General features: G+C 37.8%; 1 protein-coding gene across 9 annotated transcripts in view; it reads right to left on the reverse strand.

Annotated features, from left to right (window-relative positions):
* CEP170 (centrosomal protein 170) overlaps window positions 1-21,998 on the reverse strand; it is a 119,413-nt gene that overhangs the window by 27,086 nt on the left and 70,329 nt on the right. For 6 of the 9 annotated variants that reach the window (XM_040636068.1, XM_040636067.1, XM_040636066.1 and 3 more), the window contains exons 8-12: window positions 20,428-20,904; window positions 15,902-16,065; window positions 15,422-15,715; window positions 4,763-4,912; window positions 2,047-2,173 (exon numbers count right to left, since the gene is read on the reverse strand). In XM_040636068.1, coding sequence (XP_040492002.1) covers window positions 2,047-2,173; window positions 4,763-4,912; window positions 15,422-15,715; window positions 15,902-16,065; window positions 20,428-20,904 — 1,212 coding nt within the window. The remainder of the gene's footprint in view (window positions 1-2,046; window positions 2,174-4,762; window positions 4,913-15,421; window positions 15,716-15,901; window positions 16,066-20,427; window positions 20,905-21,998) is intronic. The other 3 variants (XM_040636072.1, XM_040636071.1, XM_040636070.1) reach the window with 1 other exon arrangement.

A 21,998-nucleotide genomic window follows, 5' to 3' on the forward strand; every position in this document is an offset into this window, starting at 1 on the left:
ATATATTATATATATATTTTATATATATATATATATAGCCTTAAAGAGCAGGCATTGTTATCCACCTGAAAGAATGACAAGTTTGGATTTCTTAAGTAAAAGAGAAAACACAAAACTTTACAAGGTTTTCTAAAAAAAATTTAACACTGATTAAAAGAATTAAAAAATTCTTTAAGGATTTTATTTATGAGAGAGAGAGGGAGAGAGACAAAAAGAGAGAACACAAGCGGGAGGAGGGGCAGAGGGACAAGCAGACTCCCCGCTGAGCCCAAAGCCCAGGGCGGGGCTCCATCCCAGGACACTGAGATCATGACCTGAGCCAAAATCAATAGTCAGACGCTTCAACGACTGAGCCGCCCAACTGCATTAAGAATTTAAAAAAATTTAAGTGTGAAACAAGAGAACAGGACTTATCATACTTATACAAACTGAAGGATTTTTAAATTATGGTCTTCCGGTGTATTAACACCTCATATAGAAACACATGATCACTTTTGCTTTTCACAATTAAGTGGAAGACAATGCGAAAATATATACTATGATGTTTCTATGTGAGAGAATTTGAGAGTACCTGAGGATTTTCCTGACTGCTATACATGGAATGCATTTCTAAGAAAAGGGACATATCTGCTTAGGGAAATATAAATCAACATATAAAGCATTCTCATCTTTGGTGTAAGTGGAGACAAGATACCAAGACATCGTCTGTGGGTCTTTTCTCCCTTTATAATTCTGAAAGTTGAACATTTAAATTTCACAGCAATAATAATGGTTATGATGCAGGAAAACAGCTACTAAGCTTCCTGATTCAACCCTAGTGATTAGTCATGATATTATTGTATTTTTGTCTCATCTCCGTAGTGCTACCAGAAGCTCCTAAATGTACTCGCTATTTTATCTTCTTGCATTTTTCTAGCAATTCTCACACTGTCCTGCTCCTAACACCCATGCGATGAATTTGTTTAACAAGGATATTTTAGGATGTAAGTTGATTCATCAGCTTATCTAAATAATTTGGAAGATGATGAAACATGTTGAAATGAGATAATAAAGGGTCAGCTGGCTTGTTATATTTTATAACAAGGGTAGAATCTTGCTTTCTACAGCTAAACTGACTAATTCCATAATGGATTCTTGGGAAGTTTACCTACCCCCTTCGACACCTCTGTTTGGGTTCCTTGTTTCCCAACCGGTGACCAGTTTATGTTAATCAATCTGTAAATCACTCAGTCTTTTCCAAAGATTCTTGGTAATACTATCGATTACTTCTAATTTCTACAGTGAATCAGTGATATAGCTTTTCTAGTACATTGCTATGTACCTTGCTCAAATACTTGCTGAGTAATGTTTACAAAATTCCTAAACCGTACTTTTGGGGTGCCATAACCCAGAGACAATAAATTTCCATTTCCATTTTCAACAATAACAAAATTAAGAACGCAGATAAAAATCCAAATGCAAATTATCCTTGAGGGTTTTATTTCTAATTAAGAATGAAATTAACTGAACATAATAACAAAATCATTAGAGGCATAAAATTTCATTTTCATTTTTTTAAAGAAACTTTTTATTTTAGTTCACAGAAATATTGTTAGAAGGCAATAAAAAATCACAACACACAGACTTGCAAAAGATATTAAGTAAATTAAGTGTGTATTAGTTTTTATTGAATTGTATTGAATATTTTTACTTAAATGCACAAAGTAGCACTAAAATATTTGTTGTATTAATGATATTAACGAATGTTATAATTTGGAACTATTGTTAGTCTTACTTTAAAATTTTCATTTTTAGATACGTCATATATATAAACTTGTATACATGTTTATGTGTTTCACCTACAAATTATCTCCTATCTTCAGTTCGGTTATATTTTAATGATATCTGCATTATTAGTGCAAATAAAATCATAAAAATGTAGTATAACCATGAGAATATGTGATTATGTTTATTTAGGTTTAATTCACTTCTCACTATATAGATTTAGTTCGTTTTTAAAAAATACTAATGTATGATTCACAAAAAAGAGAGAGAGAGAGCAAATACCATTCTCTAAAGGAACAGGTACAGACAATTCCATTATCCTTTCTTCTTGATCATGCCTTGTATGATTTGCGGCCAAACTAGCCCACTGTGACACCCAGCGTTTGCTTCCAGATGAAGATGTGCCTTCCTAAAGAAGAAAAATAAAGGAATGAAATCATAGGCTATTTAGTCAGAGAGTTCTGTGTAGTCACATTATCCTGTCATATGAAGCCATATTTAAACCTCACATTGCCATATTGTCATTAATTAAATTTCCTCATATATAGAATGAAGATTCTCTAGGTACCCCTTTTAACTACATCTCATTATTACTGTAAATATAGTATAATTTTCTCTACGTATTAAATACTAACGATGGCACTAAAATAAGCACTTAGAGCTTCACATTTACTGCGGCGGGACGAGTCTGGTCTGTCTCTGCAGCCTTACGACAACATGGGGAGAGCCGGCTCTACTTTGCTCTCTGGAACGGGATTCTAAAGGTTCTCTGGCCCTCTCGGTGCTTCTCGGAATCAGACTGGTCCCAGAGTCCCAAGGAGTATTAAATCTGCCAGATCATGTCTTTAGGGATTTCAAAAAGTAACCCACAGCTTAAGGCTTCTTTTTACAACACTTGACTGTTTCCAGAAGAAGCCAGAAATCACTCAACCTTTAAGGGTTTTTCTATAACTAGTCTGAATCTAGACTGGTGCACGTCTAGATCTGGCCTGAAGGCAAGTGCTCTTTGAATCGCTATAGTCAAGTGTGAAATGGAATTTAATTCATGATATGGCTCCACAGACTTATGGACATATACCGGTATATACATATACGTATACTGGTAATATACAGGACAATCTAGGCATTTAATATGGGAGCTCTAGGGAGCACAGAAAAAAAAATACGTTCCCTCATGAAAAATCCAAGTCAAGGCTTGATTTTGAGACTGGAATGACAACTAAGGATTGGAAGGCTATATAACCAAAATCATATTATGAATTATTCAAAACAATACCTTAAGTATCAGATTTACTGTACTAGGGATGACAGGCTAAAAACTGATGAAGTGAATATTTCATACAGACTACATAAATGATTTCAAGAATAGGTTAAAGTAGTAAGTACACATGTGACATACATACAGTGAAGCCTAGGGATTCCTCCAAAGCCTGCTGAACCCCTGAACCCCTTTCGAGACTCTGCGCTAACTGCCCACAGTTCTCAGCATGAAGGAGGTCCCGGAGCCCCCGACACCCTGACTGACAGAACTGTCCTGTGAAGGTTCTCGTGGCCTGCTTAGGTGGCTCCTTCAAAGGGAGGCACATATTGGGGCTACACAGGAAGTCCATTTGGCATGGGCTGAAGGGACAGAAAGAGGGAGTCTTACAGAGTTCATGTTCATCAGAATCATTGCTAGAGCAATCAGGACACCAAAACACTGCGCCGCAGACAAGTACCACTTACTTTCAGTAAGGAAATTAAGCATCTTATAAAACAGAAACTAGAATCAAAATTCTCTAAGATTAAGGAAGAGAAAAGAACACTAAAATACATAATTGCTTTCAGGAAAAAGCAGACCATTAATGGACAATTTTAACATAAATAAAAAAACAGGTGGATTTACCGGTCTATTGAAATATTTTATTTATATCTCATACAAATGTAACATTTTATTTATGTGTTTTATTTATATGTTAAGATTTTGTTTTATTTACCATTTGTATATTTATTTACCATTTGTGTATTTTAAATCACCTCATTTCCTAAAAGGTAGTATGGCATAATGAGGCAGAGAATGACTCAAGAAAACAAGGCCTCTTACGGTTCAAACTCTGGTTCCACAAGGCACTTGGCTTTATGACCTTTGTCAACTTAATTTCTACATATTTCAGTTTCCTTATTTGTAAAATGGCACAAGAAAGCCCTACTGGATGTTAGCTCTTTTTGTCTGAATAAATTATAATGAATTAATACATACACCTTCACATTTCTCTTTGACATAACAACGTGGAATGACATCCTAATATCATTTCCAATACGGGACTATTTGTTGAGGGCATAAATCTTGGGCGGTTACTCTGCTGAGTGCCTCAGACTTCACTGAACTCCCTGTAAATAAGCTCTATCAACAATCCCGTTCGTACAGATGAGACAATTGCAGCTAAACGGGAAGTGCCCAACACAAAGGCACGCTGCTCAACGTGGCCGCTCTGGGATTCGCACTCAGGTCCGCCTGCTCTCCTCTACCGGACTGACTCCCTAACTCTGTTACCCAGGCCATCCTTGGTTAACTTCATGTTATCCGAATCACAGCTGGGGCTGCACCGTGCCCACACTTATTAGGTATGTAAGTTGTATCTGTCTGGCATGACATTTAGACCTGTCCGTGCTACACACATCCCCTCTTAGGAAGTTCTAGCAGTCTGTTTTTTGTTTTATCTCATAATGCCAGTCAGAGCAGTGAGTATGTAACTCATCAACTTTTCTGAAATTAGCATTTTCCCTTCACTGATGAGCACAATAACATAATTTAAAAGAACATAACAACAAAAACTGAAACAAAATTACTGCAAAATTGCTTTAGGCTTTTATTAGAAACAAATTAATTTGTGAGAATTTAGTTTTTAGAAGAACTCTCAAGAGGATATATCAATTACTTAAAATAATATAATTACAAAAATGATGAAAATTAACAACCTGTGTGTGTAAAAGTTACATATGAGGAAGGGACATGTACCTCTGAGCTGTGAAATCCGGGCGTACTCAGTGGCTTTCTTTCTTCCATTACTACTGCAGCAGAGCTGAGAGCCCAATCTTTTATCAGATCTTTATGCTTTTCATTGATAATAGGCCTATTATAATCCTGATTGTCATCTACTCCAAATACCTAGGAGGAGAAATTATTTTATAAATGAAAAGTCTGAGCACCAGATTACTATGAATAGTATCAGTAACTTCAGAGGCAAATAAAAATATTCTGAATTAATTTCGATAGGTAGTTCACTAGCAAGGGAAACATGTTTAAGGACAGGGTAACATCCAGCCAAAGCCAGAGTCAGAAAGAAAAACTGGGCTGTGGCAGCTTACTTCATAATAAATGAGACTGTCCTTTTTAATATTTAGCCAAGTACTGTCTGATAATAAAATAAATAGCCAGGATATTACAACTGATTTGTTAAAAGAAATTAATAATGTTAAATATTATAATAATGCAGAGTTAGGAAAGAATACCACTTCAGCTGTCTTCAGCTTGTCTCTTGCTCTATTATTTATGAGAAGCATGTTGCAAAACTATAAACATACGGCTGATTTCCCTGGCTCCTTACCTAACAAATATGTAACATTGACATACATGGATTCAAATTATACTTGGAATTTTCTAATGTCCCATATATCAGGTTCTGATTGTATGATCTCTGTACGGAGTACAGCATGATCTTCAAACTTTACTTGCCTAAAAATTCATCGAAAGGCCTTTGAAAGGCAGATTGTGGGTCTCTTCCCACAGATCAGCATTTTCACTAAGCAGGTTGACTATGGCCAACACTTGTGGAATATTTAAATACAGAGACCAATAATCAGGTGCTCGATCAAGGGCATGATCTGAGTCTTACTGATTTCCTGGCACATAACCAGCTAGAATCTGCCTAACAGACTGGAGAAAGGTTATAACTACATAAACTTTAACATTCCATTTTACTAGTACGTTTCTTGTTGCCAACGCTTATTATTTATAGATTTTACTTGTGGCTCTAATTACTATAATCAAAAAAAGTATTATGTGTTTGAATTAGTGCTTTGTAGAAAGGATCTTTAGGATATAACCAAAGGGCATTCTTTGCTATAAAAAGGGAAAAACACCTTAAACTATTTTCTAGAAAGCTTTTTAATGATCATACAGTATACCTGATAAATTCTGAAGCCCACATTTAGTAAAGGAGACATGAGATTTTCAAATTCACTAAAACTTGGAAATTTTACCACTAGATGGCCTTATTACTTAATATTTAATTCAAATATTACTACAGTTTTCAAGAATTGTGATTTAATATCTCTTGAACCACTCAATATTTGAATTATCTCTGCTTTAAAAGTAAATTGTATATTGCTAATTTTAAATCAAATACGGATTTTAATACACGAAAGCACGGTTTACAGAAGGAAAAAAAAACCTGTTTCATTTTGTTAATCATCAGAATTGGTAAATTTTAACACCAGTAAAAAATGCTGTGTATACTGTTCCACGTGTTCTGCCTCCAGTCCCACTGGAAAAGAAAGCAAATCAGAGCTACTCGAGTTACTTGGGGCTGACGTAAAATAAAAACTTAAAATTATTTCTTTTTTTTTTTTTTTTTTAAAGATTTTATTTATTTATTCGACAGAGATAGAGACAGCCAGCGAGAGAGGGAACACAAGCAGGGGGAGTGGGAGAGGAAGAAGCAGGCTCAAAGCGGAGGAGCCTGATGTGGGGCTCGATCCCACAACGCCGGGATCACGCCCTGAGCCGAAGGCAGACGCTTAACCGCTGTGCCACCCAGGCGCCCCTAAAAACTTAAAATTATTTCTAAGTCAAGTCACTGACCTCCAAATTTACTGGGATTTATTTCCTTATTTTTACAATTACCGGGGGGAACTGTAACTCCAGTTTGCAAGTAAAAGATAAACGTGCACGTGTGAGGACGTGCATGTGCTATCTGGCACGTTAATTTATAAACGATCTCAGGTGATTTTCTGAAGAAAGAAGTGATGCTTCTGGGGAAGGGGGGCTGACATTGTGCAGAAAATACTCAGATGACTTTCTACAGGTTGCTTGTAGAGCCTCAGAGCCAGCTATGCATACACACCTGTCAGCAGTTAAATCACGCTCTGCTTCCCAAACAAGTGACAGGGTCTGAAGCACGACTATGGGGGGAAGAAGTCTTCCAAGTTGCTACCTACATTTTTTTGAGTTTTTTGAAAAATTAATGAGAGCAATGTCTACCCAGCTTGAAATCCCTATCGTCCTTTTTGTGTCTTGCTACAAAAACATCCACCTGCGAGAACTTTCATGTGAAAACAAAAAGGACATAAACATCTTATACTGTGTCCATGTGCTTTAAAGCTATTAGAGTTTTCACATTTCAAAAAGCATATAGAATCTGGCCTATGATCCAACAGCTGGATGAGACTTGAGACCAGGTTTGCTAGATTTTCCCGTCTTTTCATGGTAGGCTTTGTCCCTAGATGATTTCATTCACATCCAAGGTTTCCCTTTGATTTCCACCCCACAGCTGCTCACCTGTCACCTCTCTTCATAGACGGCTCAAAGATATCTCACAAGCGCAGTGTATGTCAACCCAGGCTCATGCTTCTCTTCCCTTCCCTGGGCTCAATCACACTACCCAACTTGATACAGTTCTACAAAATCAGGTTCTCTCATTCAGCTAGGGGCTTTTTTTAGGCTGAAAGTCTAGACTGAGGAAGGGAGAGAGATCAGACACCTAACTGTTATGCTTCCTCTCACCCCAAGTTTGTCAGTCAGTTTCTAATTCTTCCAGGTGGGAGCAAAAGAAAGGAGGAGTGGATGGGAATCGAACATTTCCTTTTGAACTTGTACTATCTGAGCTCTGTAGGCCTGGCAGATGCTTAAAGATAACTCACTCACCTTAGCGGTGGAGAGTTAGGGACCTTAGGGAGCCTCTAGCTCCCTTGACCGAGGCAGATGCCGCTCTATTTTGGGGAGTGACCTGTGACCCCTCCTCCCTCCTGTGGCCTGGGTAAGAAGATAGCACTTCCCTCACCATCCTACTCCAAGAATTACGGAACATGTCCTCTCTCTTTTCCTTGGGATGTGTGCAAATGACATCTGGCATCTCACTTTGGGATTTCACATCTGTATCTCAGCGGCTACTCCAAACAATTTTAATAAACCTGTTCCTGAGGCAGTGTACTTACTATCTTTGCAGGCTACTGGGCTAGCCGCCATAGAGCTGAGGTCTAACATAGGAGGCTTGTAAAGAAAAGAGAATGTCACCTGAACCATGTGGGGCACTCTATAGGTAAAACATTTCTCTAAGAACCAGACTATATTTTTAAATTTTAGTTTTAAATTTAAAGAAATGAAACATTCTCCAGATGATAAAGGTCACTATGTGCAGTACACACCAAGCCTGTGAAAAGTTTGACATTGTTTTTTTTCACCTGCGAAGTGTCTAGTAAATATGCACTCAAGTTTCAACCTCAGATGATCGGAATAGCTCTTTCCTCAATGGGCAAGGACCTCCTGGGTAGAGAGAGCAGGGTCTCTACCAGTTCAAATCAACAGCAAAGGTTCCCATGGCCTATGAAATCACTTGACGCATACTTTAAGAACTATGCAGAATCCTAGCTTCTAACACCAGGGAACAAAATCAGGAAGACTCAATAAAAGAGAATTTCTTTAAACATGTAATTTTCCATAAAAATCTAATTTCATTTTTAAAAAGAAAAATCCCTTAAAAGTCAATGAATAAGTAGTTCTAAGTATTTAACATTGTGATTTCACAATAGCAATCAACTTTTAAAACTTAAAATTCAGATAAAACTATTAGAAAAAAGAATGGGGTCAGAGAGACATTTTATAATGTATCATGGTATGTACATATGCACATGCATGTTCACAGCAACATTATTCACTAGAGCCCAAAGGTGGAAAGAGCCCAAATGTCCACCAACAGACGAACAGATAAATAAAATGTGGTTCACCCACACAATGGTGTGCTAGTCATAAAAAGGAATAAAGTACGGACACATTCTACATCACGGATGAACCCTGAACACAGGCTACATGAAAGCAGCTGGTCATAAAAGGCCACAAGTGTATGATTCCATTTACGGGAAAAGCCCAGAAGAGGCAAATCCATAGGCACGGAAAGTAGGTTAGTGGTTGCCCGGAGCTGGGGGAAATGGACCGGTAGGGTATCTCTTTTTGGGGCGAAGAAAATGCCGTGGAATTAGACCGCACTGATGGTCGCACAATGTCAATGTACTAAAAGCCAATGAATTATACACTTTAAATGGCTAAAATGGTGAACGTCATGTGAATGACATTACCTCAATTTTTAAAAAAGACACCATCTAGCTTGATCCTCTTTTTACTTCTGCCTGTGTAAAAACATGCTCAGACCTCTGCCCTCTCCCTGAACCTACCCTGTGGTCCTTGATTCTGCCCACTTCTTAGGAGTATTATAGCTACTCCCCTTCCCTTTCCAGCACTGCTTAGCAGTCTTTTTCTATTAACTCCTCCTTTCCTATCTTTGAATTATGCTCAGGTCTAATCTCACGCAGCTACAGTTAAAATGTCCAATTTCTCTCCTCTTTATGGCTCATTTCCTTGACACGCATTCCTTCCTTTCATGCCTCAAATCTGGCCGCTCATCAATGACCATCTTACCTTTTCCTTGCTAAGCGGGTTTTTAAGCGCTAAGCTGTTAGCTGGGTATTGCTAGAAACTCAAAGGCTGGTTTCCAGTCTCCTACTAGTTGAGGCAATTCCCCTGAAACTTATGTATTTCTTCTGATACAACCTGTATTCTTTCGCAGTTTTCATACTGACAAAGTGAAGCTTTTAACACATACAAGGTTTAAACTATGCATTTTAACAAGTTATGTTAGGATCAAGATACAAACTAGTTTCAGCAAATAAAAAATACAGGAAAATCTGTTTGTGGAGGCCTAGCTGAATCTGACCAATTTATAAATCCATTAATTAAATTATCTAATCTATAACTAACCACACACAGATACTGACAAAAATGAAAGAGCATGTCACAAAGTCTTCTTCTCCCATTATTCATTAAAATGAGACTGTGTCTACTACATGCCAGGCACTGTTCTAAGCACAAGAGATACAGAAGTGATCAAGACAAGTAAGGTCATTCTAGAAAGAACCGGCAGAAAGTAGACTAGCTAGAGGGGAGTTCTATAAGGAAATAAGACATGGTAATGTGACGGGGGAGAGAAGAGGTGAACAGCAGGGCTACTTGGGACAGGGAGGGGAGAGAAAGCCTCTGACAGTGAACTAGAAGAGGGAAGGAGTGAGGCAGAGTTTACGGGCTGAGGGCACGGTAGGTGGCAAGTCCTAGAAGCAGGAAAATAAATAAGATTTCACATAATAACACAGGAAGGAAAGGGGGAAGCCACGTAAATGTTATTAAGCTTCCGAATGAAGAAAGGTGAGGGTTCCGATGTGAAGCTCTGGGGACGAGCACAGCAGGGGAGGGTTTCCTGTACCTGACCCATGCTAAGAAGAGGAGCGAGAAGGGGAGAGGAGCAGGAATCAGAGTGACCAAAACTCCTGATAAAGATTTTTCTTTAAAAAATTGCTTAGTGAAGAAAGACTAGTAGAAGAGGAAGAAAAATGAAGCCCTCAGAATTCGCTGGCCAAGAACTGCTATTTGCTCTGGTCCATTAAATCAGAATGTTTCCGGACTGGCAAGAAGTTGAAGAAAATCTTAAGTCCAAATCAAAATGCTGCCCACTGTCAAGGTCCTCTCTTACTGCTCAAGGCTCTTCGTTGATCTCCTACTCTGTAGTCCCCACACACGTCTGCTTCTGTGGCTGAGGGCAGCCGGGACACGCTGCCATTCCGTGTTCTGTCTGGCACGGTCCCCTATATTTTGACTCTGGTTTATCAGGGTTCCCCTGGCTCTGACTTGGATCTAATCTAAACTCTTGCTGCGAACTTCAGGGTTTGGAATATCCCCATTCCAAACTGCTTACAGCTGGGTCTAGGTTCTCAGCACTGACTTTCTTCGTTCTGTGTTTCTAGTCTTGTAGCTTTCCTGGTTCTGGATTCCTCCCTACCACCTGTTTGTTGCCTGTAGAAAAGCACGGGTAGATACAAGGCCCATGAGAGAAGACAATATGCTCATAAGAGGCATTGGGGGGACGTATGTTGCCATGGACACATGGACAGGAATCAAAACTCAGGTCAGGAAAAGTATCTGGCAGAATTGGTTTACGGTATGAAATGTATAAAAAAATACTTTTTTCAAAAGAGAGCCTCAAGCCATCTACAATGACCAATTTTTTTTCATTAATTTAATATTTGGCTTTCTGTTCTCACTACAAGTTTTTCTCCCTTAGCTTGGAAGGCTAGGAAATAGCCCTGATTCACGTCCTCCTCTTCCCTCAGCAGTGTCTGTTTTGATGGAGGAGTGGGAAGAAAAAGCTGGCACTATGATGGGTTCTCTAGATACCATAGGGAGGCCAAAGGAGGGAGGGCTGGGGAGGCTATTACTACTATGGAAGACAGTTACCTTTAATCCAAGCAGTCAACAGCACTTTCTTATTATCTCCATGTAAGCTTAGACATAAAACTCAAGAGGTCTTTATAAATAACAAGCATTTGTGTTAATATAATAAGAAGTGAATTTGGGGACAATGCATAAAATAATGCTACCTATTGACAAACACACATCACAAAAACATGGACAAAATGCTGTAATCCCATAACTTGGGGTCTGGGGAGGGGACAGTTCAAAATCCTTTAACTACAACCAGCACAGAAAAACAAAGATATAGTATTTTAGCTTGATGATTTCTTTAGAGAGATCCTATTTTAAGTGCGTGCAACTTTTCCTGAGTTAAGAAACAAATACCTGCTCTAATTATCTTCTTTAGGCCCAGGAGTACAATGTTATTTTGGGGAAAAATTGAAAAGGCATTCAGTGCTGTGTCATGTGACACTGTGGCTTACTCACTTCCTTTTGATTCTGTTTTGAGTCCAACATGCTATTTTTCTTGGTTTTCTCTGTCTCTTCTGTGTGATTCTTTTCAGCCTCCTTTGCTCACTCTTTGTCCACCATTGTTCGGGTTGCTAAGAACTTCGTTTTTTGTCTCCTCTCCCTCTATACCTTCTTTCTAAGTAATCTCATCTATTATTCTGCATTGAGCTACTCTCAAATATTTCCCAAATTAGGATGTTAGCCCAGATCTCTTACCTAAGACCCAGATGTTTCTATACCTTTCTACCCAACTGACTACTGGACACGCCAGGAGCTTCTTAATTGCCTTCTCTGCTTCTGGCCTTTCCAATTTTCAGCCCCTTCTTCACACTTCTGACAGTGATTTGATGTCATTGCACTATTTAAAAGTTTCCAGGGAGTCTCCTCCAGCATTAAAAACTCTCGAGTCCTTTGTATGATACACAAGGGCCTTCAAAATCTGGTCAGGTCTCATCTCTAAAATAACTGTGGTCCTCTGAACAAGTCCTCCACACTCCCACGCTCCGTATCTGGAACAGGTTGCTCCCGATTTCTGGAAAACCCTACTCTAACACCCCTGTTACAGGATTGACTCCACCTGCTTAAGAATGAGCTCAGTTGGCAAATAAATTCAGTATTTATTGAGGACATATAAAACACCAGGCCCTAGGTTCCCACGATTATGGAGTTTACATCCGTGTGTGTGCACGCGTGTGCACGTTATGGGGGAGGGGGCAGGTGAATAAATTAAGAGGAAACTATCTCTTGGGAACTACTGGCACCCTTCCTCCAATAGCTTATGTCTATCAAAGCACTCATCATACTGTTTTTAATTCATATGTTTTTACTTGAGCATTTCCATTCCCCTACAAACTCATGTCCTGAGGCGAAGAACACTGTCTTCTCAGTTTGAAGCTCTCTCTCTACCACAAGGTGGCAAACAGTTGATGCCGAATAAAGGCCTTTACATGAATAAATCAATGAAACAAGCCAGCTCTCAAATGATGGTGTAAAAAAGGAAAGAGACAACATGCATGTTTTCAGGGCCACATGACAATTAAATTTAAATGGAAAGGAGCCGAAGGCCCCAACTTCTGTCCACACACCCAACTTATCCAAGCAATCTGATGTGACACTTGTACTGCTCCTACCCTCCCAGAGCACTGCTTATGCTTGATTCTGGCCAGCCTTACTCTTTCTTTCCTCCATGCCCACAAAGTCACCTCATCTCCTTCAGACATCTGACTTCTGCTTCCCTGCTTTTGTTTCCCAGAGCCTGATTTTAGCTGAATCTGGCTTCTGGCTTTAACCACAACTAGTAGACTCTGAGCTCCTTTTCTTTGTATTCACAAGGTAATGCGGTGACTCTTCCCTGTAGTTATGGGCAGCTTTGTTTTCTGGTTTATACAAACTAGGAATGACTCTGAATTATCCACTCATTCACACACTGCCATTACTCCCTTAAATGAATCCTGCTTTAAAATCTTAGTTTTCTCTCTCCATAGTGGTGGTACTGTATAATTTGCCATTGAAAAATGGCGGCTTATGATAATTACAGACAGCAGGCATACGGTATACCCCAGGTTTTGTGGTCACCCTCTCTATCCAGTGGTTTCCTAAGACTCTCGTGTATAACACTGACTTCTTTCTTGGCTTTCGGCTGTTCTGGATGGGCCGCTCCCTTGCACTGTCACTTCCCCATGGGCTTCAGACTGGACTCTTTCAGGCTGAAAGAACTTTCCAGGATTTATCAGTACCTTGTGTAGAGATCCACATGTGGAGACTCCTAGTAAGGGTCTAACATTTTTTTGGATGTCTTATTACAAAACAGGCATTGTGATATGCATTTTATATATTTCATCTGAATTCTTTTTATAAGACCTGGTGAACTTTCTTGCATTTTAGAGAAAAAAGAAATGGAGGTTTAAAGAGGTTAGTTTACTCCAGGGCAAGGGCACCTATCTAGTGCATGCACAGTTTATACTTAATCCCAGATCTGTCTGCCGGCAAGCGTTCCTGTTCTTCAGCCCCATAACAGAACCCCTCAGTGTAAAATAACCTCACACAGAAACCACCGATCACTATGAATACAATATTCATAAACCAAACAAAGGCATAATAGGATAAACTTAATATTAATCTGAATTTTAAAACTTCTTACTATTTTCCTTTTCAAAACCTATCCTTTTATTTTGCATTTTACAGTATTTTAGACCACAATATTCTCATTCTCAGCAACCAGCGGGAAAATGTGGAACTTTAAAATAACCTGAAAGAAACATCATTATCAATTCCCAATGATGAAAATAATCCAAAATTGCCAAAAGTCATCTTCTGTGCTAACACTGTGTCCTTAGACCTCTTTTTCATATAATCAGGAAACTCACTTTATTCATCAGTTTCTTACTTGCTTTCTATTTCTTATTAACAACTGTTGTGACATTGCTCACACAGCATCTATTTCCTAGGCTAATTAGTGGCTCTCCAAAGTCTGAAGTTGTATGCTCCGACAGTAAAGAATTCTGAGCGTGGGCTCCTCAAATAAATGCATGCTTTGAAATGACACACATGTACCAATGTGATGACAGACTGCATACACTGTACAACATACCCCAACATGTAAATAAACACTACAAAATTAAAAGTAAACGTAAGTCCTAATAATCTTCCCAGATCCCAAAGGTTTGTCTTGTTTACCTTCTGACAACCCCGCCTGTAAGCTCGTCATCTAAACTAGGACACCTCAAATGTTAAGGTGCGTACGAATTGCCTGGAGATCTCGCTTTTAAAGCAGAATCTGATTCAGTGTATTGAGATCAGGGCTGAGATTTTTTGATATTTCTAATAAACTCCTAGGTCGATGCTAATGCATCACACTCTTTGAGTAACAAGAACTTAAACTAGAGGTTATTGTTTAGCCAAACTTAAGCTGCTGTTTCTCTAGGGGATAAAACAAACAGCTGATTCTAAAGTCAACTTTCCATTACCATGGGCAAAATCAATAAAAACTGCTTTTAAAACGATACAACAATTACTACACGCATTAACCAAGAACATCAAAGAACAAATCTAAAATGTAAATAATCGTCAAGGCTGGGCATACACTTAAAGTGGCTGAATTCAGAGTATCATAATGGAACTGATTCTGTTTTCATTCACTTCTATCTCCAAAGGCAGCAGTGAACAGAAAGAAAAGAAAATAAGGACAAAGAACAAAATTGACTAAAGCATATACACTTTCATCTGTTTCAGACATGAAATTAGTGGGCAGGAACCCCATGGTTAACTATTATCAGCAGACATTTATGTTTATATCAATAGGGACACAGCAGCCTGGCTTTGTTTTATAGCTTTTATATAAATGCAGAGTGAGGAGGGTCACAGAAGTACACGGGTTTTAAAGTTCTATCTTAAATTTACACAACTTTAAAAGGTCCAAAGAGCTTAAATGTACAGGACTTTACGTAAGAAACTCAGGCAAAAGTTCGGAACATACGCAGAATAAAATCGGAAGGCACTTTGGTTTTGTTAGTTTTGCAGTCCCCCCACAAAATCCTCAAGTTCCAGTACCACTGACTGCATGAGAACACTTCATGCTGACCCTCCAATAATTTCCAACAGTCAAATACACCAAAAGAAAACTTCCACCATCCCCAAATTTCAGTTATTTACCTTGTCAATCATTTTTCTTGCTTCCACTTCCTCACTGTTGGGATTCTCTAACTCAATGGTATAAGTACCCTTGTCACTTTGGTCATCATCATTATCCTTTTCAGAAGTGGCAGAAGTAGGTTGATTTTTTAACATTTTATCCATCTCCTGGCTTGGTCTGTGCCCAAGACTCCCTGAACTTCTTAACAATGCAGTTTGTAGGAAGGGAATGGACACCGATGGCTCCTCTGATTTCTGTTTTAACAATTTCCCATGTGGAACACCATGCCCCCCTCTGTGATGCGTAGAGCTAGTCTGTAAAGACAAAGAGACCACTTTGGCATCTGCTGTTGGAGATTTTGTTTTTTCAAGTTTTGTATGTGGTGTTGAATAAGTAGTTTCCTGACATAAGATTCCCGCACTCTGAGTAAAAGAATATGACCTTCTTTTTCTGGGATTGTCTTCATCAAAGAATGCAATCATAAAAGCAGTTTGACTTACAACGGCTTGGTCTTGGTGCTTTTCAGTAGCCTGGGCCTTCTGCAGCTTTTTCTGTTCGGAATGGTGGCGCCTTAAGTGTTCCTCAAGAGCTGCACGTTTGCTACAGCGCCTGTGAGCCCCAGCATTTTCTGAATCGCTTTGTGTACCATCGTCATGTTTATTTCCTGGACACAGAAAAGAAACCACATAATAGAGAAGGAAAAAATCCCATGTAGAAAATTAGACGCATATACAAAAGTCCTATTTGTTTTGTGCCCCCCTCCCCCTTTTCAAGGCAAGTCATATGTTCTTTTCAGTAACAGGCTCTGCAAACTTCCCTCAATTGCAATGCTCACATTCAAATTTTATCAACCAACAATGAGGTCCTTTATAAACAGTTGAATGGGATTGCTTTTCTTTCTCCAAATTTTAACTTTATAATGATTCATCAATGCCTCAACAAATAAGCAGTGCTATGTCATCTGTGATAGTCTGTACTTATAACATTAATAAACATTAATTCTGCCTCCAAACCTTATACTTTCTTTAAGCAATCAAAAATTTGCTTCTAGCATGAGAGGTTAAGAGAAAAAAGGGTGATCCCAGAGATGCTTATCACGACACAGTAAAAGAGACTGCAAATGCCATAAGAATGTGATGAATTGTAATTTTTAACAATGTTCAATACTTCTAAAAGTATAGCATACTTTCAATAAAAAGTATGCAAAATGTTAATAAGAAGATACAAATTTGTAGTTTCCACCAATTAACTATACACTTTTCTACAAGTGTCTTTCTAGCTGTGGGAATTTTTGCAAACTTATAATTGTGCTCTAAACACTGGTGGCTTCAAAAGTTAAATAAAGCATGCTAAAGGCCTATCACAGCAAAGCATAGTCTATGAAATCCTATATAAACATAACCACTTTCTGGGCAAATGGCAGGGTGCTAAATATAACCAGCTAAAAATCTGTCTTCTCTATAATACATATAGAGTCAAGTTAGAACACATCTGAATTCTGAAACACCAGGTTCCTAACAGAGGTTTTCTGTTACCCTTCATAGTCCTACTAGGGATTCAACGTGAAACTTTATGGAAATTATTTTTCGATGATTTAGAATTCTCAGTATTTAAATAAGTACATTAGAAGAAATAATCAAATGATAATTATATTATTACAGCATAAATTTACTGAAAAGTCAGGAATTACTCTATGCATGTTTTAGATTGAATCACAAATGAGGGCTTTACGCGATGGCTTCTGTAGAAGTGTAAATGAGTCTAGTCAAGGAGGTGAGGTCAGTCCCTGGCATCCAGGACTGAATTTAAGCTTTTCCTGGGCTACAGATCTCAATCTGAATACCTGCTGAATAATATGGTAACAAAGGAGACAAAGCCAGAACTGAAGACCTGCAGGCCAGGAGGGGCAAAGGGCATAGGTCCAAAGGAACAAGTTGAGTTTTAACACTCGTGGGTTTGTTTCTAATGAATTTAGTGGTTACCAGTTGGGGCCAGTGATTTAACACAAGAGGACTGGTTGTCAAAAAGTGGTACATAAAAGGGGTGAGAAGACGCAGAAGAGAGAAACAGCGCACACAAAAAGAGTAATGTTCTGAAAAAGTAATAGGCTATGCAAAAAAAGGGAGAAAATGAAACCAACATGAAGGGGTTTTGGGAGGCACTCCCAGCAGAGTAAAACTGATGAATGTTATAAACATCAGATATGACAACAGATGTGAAAATCTTTCTTCAAATTAGCAACTATTCAAAATGCAATCTGAAAAGAAAAAACAAAACAAGACAGGTGTTCATTTAATGGAATCCCTACCCTCAGGTAAATAAGTGAGGAATCAGGGATAGCCGATGGAACGCAAAACCCAACTAGACCACTCATTCAAATACAAAGCTCATTAAAAACATGCTATTTTACAACCTATTTCATTGTTATATTGGATAAACTGAAAAGGAATCCAGTTTGTAAGAGCCAGAAAAAATAAACTCTATTTCCTGTATAACAAGACCAAGTAACCCACACCTCACATACACATAACGTGAGAACACCACCTTCACACAATTCAGTTCTCGTACCAACATGTAGAATGTGGCGCTTCAGTTGTGTCAGATCCTTTCAGCATCTTTTAAGTTATAGTTTAAAAACTTCTCTTTATGCGTTAACCATTTTCTTTCCTGGAAAATTATTATTCCTTCTAGTATTTCTGTTACACCAGGTGAGACATCTAATCAGAACTGCAATTTCTCTGTCCTCAACAACAAACAGATCGCAAGGAAACTCTTCTCACCACGTTTCTCTCTCGTCTATCATTAGCCTAAATATGCTGAAGGCCGGTTAGTATTTTCTAGGGTAGGTTAGCTGTACCAAGTCAGAAGCTGTGGTCAAAGAAGCTGCAACTCTCCCAAAGGGTAAAAGTGTATGGGCTTTGTGAACATTATTTTCTTCACTGTCCCAAAGCGCGTGCACTTTACTCTTGTAGGAGTAAACTTTTTTGCTTTTATTTTACTTACTTTCAAGTTTTTGAGACTGATTCAAGTAACTGCTGAAAGTCTAATTAATGTAAAATTATTACTATTTGCCCTCAGTACCTTTATTTAAAATCTATGTATACACTTTCAACATCCTACATTGTGGAAAATCTTTATCTAATGATGGCATATCTCACTTTGGGGAAAAGTCAAATGTCATTTATAAATAATGTCTGGAGAAAGAAAACGGATCTTGAACCAAAAATGAGTTATATTCACAAAGACATTTTCATGGACGGTTTGTAAAACGGTCTGAAGGCAAATCCAAAAGAAGGGTTCTGAGCAATGGCAATATCCTAGAATATATATATATATATAGATAGATAGATAGATAGATATATAGATAGATATATAGATATCTATAAATCAACTTTGAGGGACCATAGTAATTTGATTGTATAGTTTCTGGTAAAGCTTAAAAATATCTAATCATTAACGCATACACAGATACCGTGTGAATAAGGGCATTAATGTCTCTGTTTGAAGTCAGGCTTACAATGGGCCTTTTTCAAGAACAGAATGTCTAAAACTGATGGCTTAAAAATAATAGCTAATACAGACAATATTTATGGACAACTTAAACAACCGGCTATAATAAAGGGATAAAGGTGCTTTAAAATGGTAGCTTTTTGAAGAATTTTCTAGCTCATTTTTTGTCTTTAAGAGTAGTTTAAGAAAGACCACGTCATTTCTAAATTTTCAAGGTTTATTATACTAGGATATCAATACTATTTATAAATTCATAAAAATGGTCAGATTCCAAATGGGTAGCTTTTATTTTTGAGCTTTAATCTATACATACATACATAGTTCTCAGTTATGTATTTAATATTATCTGGTAGAAGAAACGATAACAATCACATGTGAAAAGTATAGACTCCAGGTAACTTATGATTATAATTAGATGTAGTAATAGGCCCCAACAACGAATTAGGTAATCACACCACCTCACTATCCTAAAGTATCTTAGAAGCAAACCAGAACAGGTATTTCTTCATTACCTGACCAAACAAAATCCCAGGGCATAAAGTACTGGTTAGGCCAGGGTTAGTCTTATCATTGACAGTGAAGTCATTCATTGTGTATTCAAATTACTGAGTACTTGCCACATAATGAAGTCCTCAGGTGAATAAGTGTTAGAGATACAATGACCTCAATTAGCATTTTTTTTAAAGCTCATTAACTCCTTGTATAGAAACAGAATGGCCAGATTAGCATTCAATCACATTTCTCTTAAAGGTAGCTTATTAAATAAAAGATAGGGTAATTAAAATATATTTAATTAGCAAAACAATGTAAAAAATTATTCAGTTGATACCCTGATACATAGGTATAGATACCTGACTAATTTTGGCCAAGTGTTACACTAATAGAGCATATATTGACTATTTCACAAATAAATGTTCAATTGTGGTTTCATAAGTTTTAATATCAAAAACATTTTTAATTCAATTGATCCCCAATATCTCTACACCAAAAGTTTTTGTTTCATGAGTAACTGCTAAGAAAAGCTGGAAGCACACTACCAACAATGTCACTGTATTACTAATGTAGAACTCTTGCCCATTATCAAATGGCTTAAAACTTCTTTCAAAATCTAGACACCGACATTTTATTGGAAGCAACACAATAGAGAAGAACAGAACTGAATACAGCTTTTCCTGAAGTCAAGAAAACGACGAGAATTGTCTTCTAGGGAATTCCACTGGTGAAAAGAATGAATCTTTTATTTTCACAGGAAAAAGAAATATTTTAAAAGGGATAAATATAAATTCACAAAACCAATCTGGTTTTGGAAGGAAAATGAAGGCAGGCTATTTTTAATGAGTAAGGTGGACATGGGTAGTATGGTTTGCTTTTGAGCTTCAAAATCAAATATAAAGCTTTGACACAGCTGAAGTTTCCTACCATGTAATTATTTATCTAGGAGTAGTTTGGTTAACTGTGAAGACTGAATTTTCTTTATCACAAAACAGGAAGTTCTGAAATGATCAATTCACTTTACCTTTCAACCTTTTCAAGTAAACTGGAACATCACTTTTAATACTTTTGGAATCCTCTTCGGCTCTTTCCCATACCATTTGAGGAGGGTTGTTCTGTGCTAGCCAGTCAGCTACTTTATTTTCCGGAGCCATCATTCCTGTCTGAATCCCCGGCAGGTCTTGAGTTCCAGGAGAAGACTTCTTGGACTTGTGGCGCTGATCAGAAGTAAATTTTGTCACATGGTCTCTAATAGTGACCTTCCCTGGAGTACTGTCATCAAATTCAATGGTAAATGAAGCATGCCCTGCACCTGCTGTATGGGAACTTGGTGTGTCTTTTGTGGGGATTTCATGAATAGTGCTCTCTGTTATTTGTGATGGCTGCTGAAATTCTTTTGTAGGGATTTCAAAGTAACTTGGTTCCCTACAGAAAGGAAAAAGTACTTCTTCATTTGCAGCTGCAGGCTGTTCCTCCACTTGCTTGGCATCTACGCTGCACCCTAATGAAAAAATAAGAGAAAATTCAAAATATTTGGGAGCTTCCAGCACTTAAAGGAGAATAATTATGGCCGTTTGTATTGTGCCATGAGAATCAGAAGGCAGATCACAGCCTGGATGAAAACCTGGCAAATGTTACAGAGAAGAAATAATTTTGATTGTAAGCACAGTATTCAGTAGCAGAAGATGCAAGATAAGTAGCAGCAATGACAAAGAACAAAGCAGTTAAGGGACGGACACTGCATGGCTGGATCCGTATTTTTTTCCAACTTGGATCCAGAAATCATCAAGGTGCAGAAGAACTGAAATCGAGTGTAGATGGAGATGCACATTTGACATAGACATCTAGAGACACAGAAAAAATATGCATTTCCTTATCAAGTCAGGAGGATGAAATATTTACGAACACAAAGCAGAGCTCTGAAGGATAACAGGTGCTTAAATGAAGAAATAAACATGAAGTCAACATGCAAGCGATGTTCTAGAAGTAATGAGTCCACTTACCATTCTTCACCATGACATTTAAAGACATTACTTTTAGAATTATAAAAATAACATTACTGATGTGCGATCACTGCAAAAAGATGGATGCATTTTATAAAGAATAAAAGAGCGACTAAAGATAAAACATGTGGCTTGCTTGCAGCATTGCAATCCAAGCAGCAGTGTGAAAGAAATAAGGTAAAAATAGAAATTTTAGTTGCCAGCCAAAAATTTCAGAAGAAAATTCATGTGTATGTCTATATAACAGAATATGCACAAGTGTCAAAAATTCCTGGGAGGAAAGCCGAATTATAAATCTCAGATCAAAACAACGAGAGTTGGCAAAAGAAGTGAGCAACTCCAGAACACTATCACTATTGTTCTGCTATCTCGGAAATAAAGATGAAGGTATACAAATATATGCATTTATACACAGTACACATAAAAGAAATTGACAAATAAAATATGTAAGTGAAAATGATTACTGAAATGTCTTCTTGTAAGTATGTGTTATTAGACAGTACAAACACAAAAAATAATTAAATAAATAAATAAGATTAAACTGCCCTGTTTATCAGGAAGCAAAAGAACCATGTCCATTATTAAGATGGTA

The sequence above is a fragment of the Ursus maritimus genome, unplaced genomic scaffold, assembly GCF_017311325.1.
Source record: "Ursus maritimus isolate PB19 unplaced genomic scaffold, ASM1731132v1 scaffold_2, whole genome shotgun sequence".
NCBI lineage: Eukaryota > Metazoa > Chordata > Mammalia > Carnivora > Ursidae > Ursus > Ursus maritimus.